Source organism: Corvus brachyrhynchos, unplaced genomic scaffold, assembly GCF_000691975.1.
Source record: "Corvus brachyrhynchos isolate BGI_N302 unplaced genomic scaffold, ASM69197v1 scaffold62, whole genome shotgun sequence".
Classification (NCBI taxonomy): Eukaryota; Metazoa; Chordata; class Aves; order Passeriformes; family Corvidae; genus Corvus; species Corvus brachyrhynchos.
Window position 1 is genome coordinate 4,291,274 of NW_008236629.1, and position 11,932 is coordinate 4,303,205.

Below are 11,932 nucleotides of genomic sequence, written 5' to 3' on the forward strand. Positions count from 1 at the left end.
GTCTGCAAATCCCCCAAAACATCAGAACCCATTATCAAGTTTCAACCAAGTTTGAAAGAGCAAGGTTAAGTCTCTAAGATTCTACAAGTTTAATGGAAAGTGCTGAATGTCTGTGGAAAAAACCCTGAGAGGTTCAAACTATCACTCCCACTTTGGAAAGCTCAATTGTGATTTAATCCTTAATGTATTTCAAGAGAAAAAAAAAGAGAGACAAGCAGCAGAGACAGCTCCAAATGAGCCCCAGACATTGTCCTCACCTAGTCCAAGAGGCAAGGGACAGAGAAAGAGCAGGAGCAGGGGAATACAGGGTACAAAACTGGAGAACAGAGTTCCGTAGTTTGACAGTTCACTGAGCAAGCTATGGTTTAGCTGCCCAGGATAACACAGAATAGCAGAGGAGTTGAGGCTGGAAGTGATCTCTGGAGATCATCTAGATCAACACCCTTGGTCAAAGCACGGTCAGCTGGAGTGGCTGTTCAAGGCTTTGTCTAGTCTGGATTTGAACAGATGCAAGGAAGGAGACTTCCCAACATCTCTAGGCAACCAGTGCCAGGTGCAACCCGCTCTCACAGTGAAGGAGCTTCTTCCTATATTTAAATAGAACTTCCTGTTCACACACAAAGGCCTCACTAGGATTAATGCCTTAGCATGAAAGGGATTACATGCAGATAATGTAACACAAATTCTCCCTCCCCTCAGTTCACAAACTAGGCAAGACACATGAAATGTGGAAGAAAAAAAAATACACCTAAGATAAAATAATTCTCCAAGGACATACAGTGCATCAGCATTAATTTCCCACAGACAAAGCATCTTGTATAAGTAGGAGAAAACCATAAAAGTACCTTGTTTTTCAGTCTACCATGACCATACAGTTAAAAAAAAAATTCTGATGATAATATATGCTTATTTAGATATGGGCCATGTCCTTGAGTATTTCTACCAGCTCTTAGCAGTAAGATAAATAGGGCCTAAATGATTAAGGGTCTCAGCCTTGGAACTGTAACATCCCCCAAAATTTTCTGAGAATACCTTCCTAGGGTCTTAATTAATTTTCTCTAAGAGATTTCAGCTGTAGAAAGAACCAAATATCTGTCTAGTAGCCTCTAAATTAGGATGACAATCCTTGGACCAGTTTCCACTTTGAAGAGGCAAGGTAACGTCAAAGTTTAAAACAAAGATAAACAAACAAAACCCCAAAAGCAACCAAAAAAAACCCCAACCAACCAACAAACCCACAAAAATGCAAACCAAAAAACACCAGATGACATGGACTTCAAAAAGAAAACCATGGACCAAACCCGTACCTGCTGCCAGCAGTTTGTCTCAACACAACAGTCAAGCTACCCATCATTTAGAACCTGAAAACATGATGAGAGCTTTGTAATAGAATACTGGAAGAGATTAAGAGATTCCAGTATGGTAAAAATCTTTAAGAGTCAAATTCATTCCTTAATCTTAGGGACAGGTCACAGTTATTAAAAGGAATTCACACACTCACTGAATGAAACTCACCCAGGGCAAATGGCTGGCATGATAAGTACCCCAATCCTCTGCCGGCAAGCAGTCAGCAAAGACATCAGAAAATTTTTAGCATCCCACACAGTGCATTTCACACCACAGAGATTTGGGATATGAAATCTTGTTTTCCCACTTAAACTTGTGCTTTAATTCAAATGCAACAAAATGCAGTAGTCTTAGCAAAGTCTTATGCTAGATGAGCCCAGACTTCATCAGAGCAGGACTTTTCTTTTTTTTTTTTTAAATAGAATTTTTAAAAAGGAAATTGTACATCTCTAGCTCATGTTTAGCTGCAAATATGTTCTTGCAGGTCCCTCTTCCTCATAAATGATATTCCTGTAAACCAGATGAGCCAACACTATGAACCTGGGCTTTGGTGTGCCTCATCCTGGACCAAAGCAACAAAACAATCACTTTTCCAATAGGAGTATCTGTGTAGAAATCTAGTGTCTACACTGCTAGCCACACTTAAAACAATTAAGAAAAAGAATGGAAGATAAAGAGCCAAGCAATTTCATCATCATTGTCTGCTAGGTCAGTGTGAAGACCCAGTACATTCTCATTGGCAGCTGTTCCAGTTTGGCAGACTGAAACGTAATAGTTCTTAGAGTAGGCTTTAGACAAACAGTAAAAAACTAACATATTTTTGGTCCAGTCCAGCTTGCTTCTTCCAGAAACCAGCTCCTCCATTACTTCTGTTGCAGTCAATAGTGCTTTTAATAGATGAAATACAAGGAGAATCAGTTTATGGCATTTAAAGCTGAACACACAGAGGAATGACACTGCAAAAACAGAGTGTGTTAACACATAGGTAATGTAGACATTATTAAAATATATATACATTACCACACTGATTTGTTTTCTCCCACATAAAGGATATACTGCAAAAGATACCAAATCAAAATTGCAAAAGCCTCAGGATATAAAGACAGCGTGTTGTTTTGTAAGTAGAAGTAGAGAGCCAGAAGAACACTTACTAAATGGATGCCTGAAAACAGTTTTCCTTCTTTAAAAAAAAAAAAAAATTAAAGGTAAGTACTTCACTGGAAATATTATCATGCCTATAATTCCCACATAGTGTTGTAACATTATAACAAGAAAGAAAAATACATAGTACTTGCACCCCACCCTAAGCCACCTGAGTATGATTTCTCTCCTCAATATCCCCCTGCACCCTGCATTAACCCATCTGCTGTCAGCTGATTCGCAAATCTGAGTGCAAAGTTTTCACCAGCAATAATCTCCTTAGGTCAGTAGCTGGCAAGTTATCTACTTTCTTCCAAACTCCTTAATTATCAAATCACTGATTATCAATAGTTGGATATTAGATAAGAAACTGAAAAGCAGCCTGTTACCTGCGGTGAGCTACACAAAGAACAGTCCCTTCAGGTCTAACCTTACCCCATCCAAAATTAAAAATGTTTCTGTGGAAAAAAAAAATTTATAAGTACTTCTTGTCCTTCTAAGCAAGCAGCAATCTTTACAAAGGAAGCCAAAGTAGGTACAACAAAAGTCTAAAAGGCAGAAACTGCTTGGCACAGCCATGGGGTGCAAAACAGTAAGCTCGGCCATCAGAACTCCATGAAAGAGTTATTTAGGGCTACTTTCTATCAGCTGACATGTCTCTGTGGCCTTCAGGAAATAATAAAATCATTTTCTCAAAACAAAGCCAAGAGCACTAACAATTCAAGGAAAGCGTCCTACTCTACCAACTCCAGCACTGAGTAACCATGCATCAGCCACCTGCACCAGCCTGAAGGTTACTCTGCCCTCTATGAAGGCAACAGTACCATTTGCAAGAGAATGTACCTGCATTTGCTTAAATACACACCATCATTCACCTTCTTTGGCCAGATTGCTTTCTATCCTTAGTCTCATGACACACTTGCATTTAATGGCCTTTAAAAACTTTATCCCAAGGTCATTACAAAAGAATCAGTGTATTCCTATTTATACAGACCACAGGACAACTGCACCCTCATAGCCATCTCTGCCACAAACGACACATCCAAGAACAAAATGCTTGCAGCTACATCAATAGCCAGTAATGCACTTCTGTGAAAGGAACCAAAACAAATTCTGCTGTTCCACCTAAACTCCACTTAAACCCAACTTTCAAAAGCTATGAAGCAATGGAAAAAATCTTCTGGGTAATTTTTTTAGTGTGGTTTTTAAGATATTTTTATTAGTAATGTTTCTAGTCTGTAAACATAATTAATAAAAATTTTATATCCCTATTCAAAATTAAATGTAGAATAAGTAAAATGAAACTGGATGAATGATATTAATATGCTCTAAAAGTAGGCATTTTAAATTAAGTTTCATTTGGTCACATTTGTGTACCTTTTAAAAAGACCTTCTGGAATACCTACATCTACCAAACACAGATGCTCATAGGAATCATGTCCAAACTGTCCAGCAAAACTGAATTTTTGGTTTGCACTTGCAGACATCTGTATTGGAAGTGCTTGCACAATGATCCAAGTAGAATGCAACTCTCTTATGCAATATACCCAACAGACTACATTCAAGAGCACGATTCAAATCTTTGAATACTGCATAAGTGCAACTAATCCATAAGTGAGGTAAAGACAGTTGGGGAAAGGAGATATAAATAGCTGTTTGCCAGAAAATCTGAAACAAATAAGGATGTAAAGGAAATCACTCTGCATTTACAGACACTGCAGATGAAGACAGTTCAAGTTCATTAAGAACACTATTTACAACAAATTATTCATGTTATTCTACAGATCATTATGGCTGTTTTGTAGAAAAACATAATGTTTATGCATGAACTGGAAATGAAACAATCTCCTCATATTCCATAAGCAGAATGAATGGCGTTATTGACTAGGATTGCTAAACATCTTGGGCTTGTTTAAAACAAAACCAGAAAATTTCTTTGGGATATTTCTTAATAGGACAATCCACAACAAACAAAAAAAATCCACCCTCATCTGTGTATCACAGACTTGATAATCTTTCTACTGAAGTCAGCTCAACTTAAAATATGGACTGACTTCACAAGGGCAAATTACAGTGTCTTAGCATCTGAAGAGGACCACTACTTGAGCATTCATTTATGTCTCTGCCTTTACTGTACCTTCACGGAAATCTACATCCAGGCTTCCACCTCGTCTTATTATGACTGTTCTCCTATGTCCATAATACAGTCCTCATGCAATGTCTTTTACTTCAGAAGGTATTACTTCCAAACTTCTCATTTCCTTTCAAATTTTTTCTGAAAGCTGGAATTCTTCCACTACCTACATTTGTTCTATATTACCTACCTGCTAACTGTTAGGTGTGTATGGCATTTATTACTGTCATCGCAATTACCATTTAACTATCAAAAGCACACAATATTAAAGACTTCCCAAAATGTAATGTATGGAGTAAACTTATGGTATATGGAAAAACACTGCAATGCTGGAAAATCCAAAGCATACACTGCCTGCTCCACTCAGCTTACAAAAGGAATTGTAAGAACCCACCTAAAACACTACACTTGGTCTTCTCACAGAATTCCAGATTTTCTAGAGATCAAAAGAATTCTTCTCAAGATGTAAATTCTAACAAGAAGCTTTTTTCCTTTCTTCAACCTCTCTCCTCACCCTAATTCAGTCCTTCTCACTGTAGCAGAACAAAATGGCATTAGAACAGTGGCAAAAAGTAGAAAAGTGCTTAAACAGTGAAAGAACCCTATTTTTGAAATCAGTGCTTCCATAGCTCCTGCTGGCATCTGAAATGTAAGTACATAGTCATAGAGTCCTACTCATTTGACAGTATCCGAATTTTAACAACTCTTGGGTGAGAAAGCTTCCTGTGCTTTACAAAGAAAAACAGTAATTCAGAGCCTGCTGCTGTTTCCACAAGTTTATAATAACTGTGCTACTGATATCGAGGTAAAAGACTAATGGCATGCCCCTACAAAGTTTGCAGAAGGATGGAAGTTAAAAATAATTTTCACTGCAGTTAGCAAACAGGAATTTGCTAATTCAAACAATAAACTAAACAAAACAAATAAAAAGAGTGAAAGTCATAAAAGGGATAGCTGAACTTTCCAGTTCAGGCAAGTGGCAGGGTAATATTAGTTTACTTCAGTCAGTAAAGCAGGTGAACAGTACTTTTGAACAGTTAGATCAAAGGTATATAAAATTAAGAAAGACCAAATCTCTCAAAACTCATAACCATTACTTGATAATCCATTAAATGAAAGTCACAGTGACATAACTTTTCTTGGGAAAATTTCATTCTTAACACCTCTACTACCTACAGTATTGCTTGCAGTATTTATTTCTGTGATTACCAATTCAACATTTAAGTCTTCACAGACTATCATGAGGAAGAGCAAAGTATATATATGAAAATAATATTAGGATATATACTGGTTTGTTGTTTGCTTGTGTGTTTCAAAAGGCCATGAGGAAAACTGCAATGATTAACACCTCTTACAATGATATATTCATCTAGACAGCTAAGTGGAAGAAAACTGTACTCCTTAGATTCTCTCTAGATCCAATACACTGGGTCAGAAAAAAAAAATTATAGCAGTATGAATGAAGAGGATATACTTTGTTTAGCCTACTTACCTAAGGAAACCAGGCTTCTGAGATCCCATTGACTACTCAACATTCCTTGAATAGAGCTGAAGTTTTCAACCAAATTTGACAGAGACAAATAAAAAAATTAAAAAATTTCAGTTTCTGCCAGTGTCTTGGAAACAGATGGTTAAGGCTGTAAGGAAACGTCCTGTTTAAGCTCTCACTGTATAAAAGGCTATTAAATTCACTAAGACCCAAATTTAATGATTTCTGTTCTTACATAACCCAAAAGCACACTGCTGAACACCTCACTCATGGCTCATATATAATTGTTATCCACAAAAACTGTGGTTTTTGTTATCCACAAAAGCTGTAAGCTATATGGGATGCAACGCAGAAAAGGGAACCCCTACACTTTTCGTGAAGGTCAGAGTGCCGCGAGTTTCAAGCATGACTCTTTGTACCGGGCTTAAAACAGAATAAAAGGAACATAACAAAATGGATAAGCAACATTGAACTTCCCATGGAGTTTATCTCAATGTGAATAGAGTAACTCCCACTTAGAACCAATGCCTTATTGCTTGTAGACAAATCAGCATTTTAGAAATTTCAGCTAGGCATTCAACTGATGCTACAGCAAGCAATGATGCCGAAGCCTATACAGTGACTGTCAAATGAAAATAGAAGAAAACCCTCCAAAATGCTGAAGACCTTCACAAGACATACTTCAGCTCCTCATCTTTGCACTCATTAATAAATATTCACTAGTCAGTTTGAATTACTGTTAAGAGTTTCAAGGGTGAAACAGGGGTTAATGAGGTCAAAAGAAACACATGAACAGAGATAACTGTGGAATTCTAAAAAAATAATAGAGCAAGGAATACACAAGAGCTGGTTTCATGTAAAATTAGTGGCAAATGGAGAAAAGCCTCTCTTTTATCTAAGCCTAAGACACTCCTTCATGATCAGGTATGACTGGGGCTCCTCAAGGGACATTGTTTCCATGTGTGTTACTGTAACAGGACACACATCCTTTGCTCATTACTGTTAATTACAATGAAAACCTCCTATAATTAACTGTAAAAGAATGTACCAATGAAACTGTGATAAACCAACCTTCCCCCACACACCAATATATATACACAACAGTGATTTTTTTACACTGGCAGTTCTGTAAAATAATTTTTTGAGTACAACAATCAAGATTGTGATGCCTCTTGTATTCTTGCAAGATCATTTAAACAGAGATTCCATAAGGTATTCCGCCAGATGACGTCAAGAAGAGGTGCTCTAAATTCAACCTATTACAAAAGCAAACCATCTTGCTACGGTACTCAAATGATATATTAAATTCATATGCTGCATTATTCCCACTAGTAGCAAAGACCTAAGCCCAACCATTTTACAGCACTGCCCCGTGTAGCCCCCTTTCAACTTCTCTGCCTAAGAGACCCTAATCCTCTTTTTGTGGCATCAGTCACCCTCAGCAAGCATGACGCACCAGCCCAGAAGGCTGCTCAGGACAAATTTTGCATCTCTGATCAATCAACACTTTCAGTTGTTACCCATGAATTTGAACAGAAGGTTTTTCCCCCTGTCAGTTTTGCCCACCCACAGCCAAATGTCACCAGGTCTCACTAATGTCCCACATACACTGGACCTCTCTGCAGGGACCAGTAGGTTGCTGCTGGTAAACACTTTTTTTCAGCTTTTAAGGTGGCAATCAGCAAGAACTTCACAGAGACAAAGCCAATGAGTGTTCTACCTACCCTTAAGTTCTCCCTCCATGACACCCTCTCTAAGTTTGCTCTGAGCTATGAATGAACCCTCACTCCTCCCCAAAACCCCTTCTGATGTCAGTAAAAAGAGGTAAGAGTAATTAATATATTTGTATAATGCCAGTGTATCTCAGAGCAAAGCTTGACCTGCCTATCTGAAATAACTTTTATAGAGTCAATAGTTTTTTTTATTTTAAATAAAAATGATGGATAGGAAGATCACTGCAAAATGCACAGGACTTTGCAACACAGCCTACACTTTCCTTCTATTCATCATTTCATTTTGCCAGATTTTATTTCTCACTCTTCCTCAACCCCTTGGAAAAAAAAAAAAATTCCAAGACATTACCTCCTAATCTTCCAAGCTTTAAAGTCAAGCTCTAAGGGAATGAATACAACCACTACTTCCTTCATCTGTATGCCACTGCAACCCAAATGCAAAGATACACAATATATTACAGTGAATCAGGCCCTCATATTGCACTGCTTGTCCTCTTCCTAAAATGCTGCAGATAGCCTGCTCACCCTCCAAAACAAGCAGGATGAGGATGAGCTACATGCCACACACTCTTCATGCCATTCTGCATGCTCCCAAATGTGATTAGCACAGAAAATGCGAGAAGACCAGAAGGCATCTTTCCATATTTAGCCATGTATGTTTAATACTGAGTTAGATTTCACCTCAGTGCATTATTCCATTAATCAAGGGCGGGTATAACAAGAGAGACACAGACTGACATCAGCTACTTTCAAGATCTCTCTTCCTCCTTCCCCCACCTCCAGCTTCTATGACACAATGTATTGTGCATTTCATGTGCATTCATGTGTGCAAACAGCAGAGACTTATCTATAAAGATCAGTTATACGGTAAAACTGCAAAAGGAAACTTTCGCCCTTGTCCAGCTGGTTGAATAACTGCAGAGGCCAACAGCAGCAAGCCTCTAAATACATCCTGTTCTTCTCTCTCCACCCCCACGTCTCTAATCACTTAGGAGGAAGATAGGAAGATTAACAGAGAGGAAAAAAAATAACCAAAGCTGCAGATAACCCTTTAGGACCACAATGTCAGGCTATAAGAACACGGAGCAAAAGGTTAATGCAGCTGTATTTTCAGGAATCTCAGGCACAATTGCATTTAAGGGGGAGGGAGGGGTACTGAGAAGGTGAGAGAGAGAGAAAAAAGGAAATGGTGATGAAGACAAAAATGAATTTGTCATCTACAGCTGGCTCTTTGATCACCTGGAGTATTCAGGAAAGGATTATCAGCAGAAATAGGGCAGTTTTATTAACAATACACCACAATTTTGCTGGTAGAATATTTTCATTACCATTATCAGAACAGATTTTAGTAAGAACACAACTGCAGAAGACCCACTGAGCTATGCAAAGGATAAAGGTGGTAACCAAAACAGTGACAGAGAACTACCTTTAGCAGCTGATATACTGAAGAGATTGAAAAAAAAAAGAAGAAATATAAATAAAAGTCACTTGCACTAGAAGACAATGTCATCTTCATCCATGTCTCTGAACGGTTGCTATGGGGTTGTGAAGAGGAGGGGAAGGATGGGGGGGAGGTTATAATCAATCATCTCAGAAGAGCATTGCTTCTCACAGAGAAAGATCTGGATTTTGACTGTGTCCCCAAGAAAATTGCGGACTGCAGAGCTGCTGCCACGCAGGGCAGTGAGGAAGCAGGCAGAGCAGAGGCAGCAGCTGGGGATGGAAACGCCTATTAAATCCTTTAGACAACAGATGGGCAAAGCTCGGCTGGGTTATAAAAAAAAAATACACCACAATGCATCATGTTTTATTGTCCCACCATAATGAACAACACTTAACACCCACATGCCCAAAGAAGCCCCCCTATGGCTGATCTTACCCCTTCCCTAAATTATAATCTCAAGTCTCAATCCACTTTTGGGGGGATCCCAACCCAATGAATTTGCCAGATGCCATTGCTTACTGCACCTGTTACTAAAAATAAAAAAATTTTGAAAAGGAAGACATTTGGGCTTCTTCTTAAGGGTTTTTCTTCCAGTCAATACTCCCCTGCCCTTGAAGTGAATATGCTATCCAAGCAAGCAACAGTAAGTCCAGATCTTGAACGCATTTGGGGGATCTAATTATGTCATGTAGGGCAGAAGCACCTGCTCTCTGCTAATTCCCTCCACTCGCTTTCCTCTTTTTAATATTTCTTACCATTGTTCCATTCAGGAAAATCTGCTGGGGGCGAGTTTCATAAACAAGCTTTAAGAAAAATAATTAAATAATCTCCCTTCCCCCCTCCCAACCCCTCCTACAAAAACACAGCATAACCAGAATGAATTCTGCTACCGATCCTCTATTTTTCTTTTATTTCAGACCCTACCCACAAAAACCACCAGCCCATCCATCCATATTTGCTGAATACCCACAGCAGTCAGTGCCAGAGACATACTGTACATATGTCCCCCCCCCAACTGCACCTTAAGGACTACACCCTTTTCAATCATGATGTCATGAAATACTGCTGGTGACTCCCCCACTACCACCACCACCACCTCCTCGGTACTACAGGCTGTGAACCTTTAATTTCAATATAATTTGATTTAAAAGAAAAATGCTCCTAAGTAGGGCAGTGAAGAAACGGATGTGAAAATTCACCACCAGCAGATCATCTTTTTTTTTCCTCTGCATGCACTCTGGCTGTCATCAGAACAACACCCATTAGCAGGAGTAATGAACATAAAGCATCCTGGGCTTTTTTTCTTCTTCTTTTCTTTTTAAGAAAAGGAGAAAAGAAAAAAATGAAGAAAAGAAGGAATTAAAATGAAAACTAAAAATAAATAAAGGCCAAAACCCCCTATGAATATTATCTTCACTGAAACAGCAAATGGGAAAACCTGAACCCTCAAACACCCCATTCCCAGCACCTCACTAGCTGCTACAGCACCTTCCCTATAGCACCGGTGCTGCTGCAAAAGAACCAACCTGTCTGTCCTTTTCCTAGGGTTTTCTCCAAACGATAGGGTCCAACATATTGTGCATGTTGAGCTCCGCTGCCTTCTTTCCCTGTTGATGTCATTTCTACCTGGATCTGTAATTCTGCAATGTGTATGTGCTGATGAGCTGGAATTTCTCTCTCTGCAGCTCTTTAAATTCCCACTTTGCAGCTGTGCAAGCAAAGCACTCTTTTTCTTTGCTTTAGTCCCCTTGGTTGCAGATTTTCGTCTTCCTCCTCTTTCTTTCCTCTCTCTCTCACGTGCTTGTTTTCTCGCTGGGTCTGCTTGGGACGCTGAAAGACGAAGGAGTTATTTTAATGTTCAAAGAGGGGGATCTACGATCCAAGCCCAAGGAGCATGATGCTGGTGATCCGAGCTCCGCACGCCTTGTTCTCTCTAGGAGCTGTTCAAGGGAGAGCCAGAGCTGGAGCAGCGGAAGAGCCGGGGCTCGCAGCTGTGAATGACATTAAAAGCAGCCAATCCCTTCGTCTCCCTCCTTCTTCTCCCCTCCTCCTTCCACTACCTTTTCTTTTCCATCAGCAGCAGTTGCTGCCTCTGCCTGCTACAGAGCATCATGACCAATGGCAGCAGCAAACACCTAAGTTCATCAGCCTATTGATAAGGCATAATTAAATATAATTTAATGTGTATATTAATTTAAGACCCAAACATACACTTCTTTTTTTTTTCTAACCTCTGAATTCTACTCTGCTATGCAGCTGCAGTTCCAGATTATTAAAGAAAAGGCAAGATTGTGGTAGAAAATAGGAAAGGGGAAAAAAAACCCTATTTCTGAAAATGAGCTTAGGAAATTATTTGATTCTGTTTGATTCTGGTGGGCCTGTATTTCCTAGAGGTTTTACTCTTTAAAGAGAACCTTGGGGAAAGTGGAGGGCTGTGGGGGAGAAGAGAAAAATAACATGGACAATCCTGTAACCACTGAACTCAGTCACAGACCTGCTTTTGAACTTGATGGGAGCAAATAAACTTTGGATCCTTAGATGAACAGATCAAAAATTGAATTTCCACTCTCTAAATTAAAATTGCAACCAAAAATCCAGGGATTAGATGGCAATAGGAACAGATTGCCTGATCCACAGGCACCATA

At 39.1% G+C, this 11,932-nt stretch overlaps 1 protein-coding gene across 14 annotated transcripts in view; it reads right to left on the minus strand.

Moving 5' to 3' along the window:
- Positions 1-11,268, minus strand: part of BRSK2 (BR serine/threonine kinase 2) — a 311,982-nt gene extending 300,714 nt beyond the window's left edge. For 9 of the 14 annotated variants that reach the window (XM_017726636.1, XM_017726633.1, XM_017726637.1 and 6 more), the window contains exon 1: positions 10,814-11,268. In XM_017726636.1, the coding sequence (XP_017582125.1) occupies positions 10,814-10,907 (94 nt within the window). In that variant the 5' untranslated portion in view covers positions 10,908-11,268. The remainder of the gene's footprint in view (positions 1-10,813) is intronic. The other 5 variants (XM_008644287.2, XM_017726640.1, XM_017726639.1 and 2 more) reach the window with 2 other exon arrangements.
- Between the last annotated feature and the right edge of the window lie 664 nt (positions 11,269-11,932).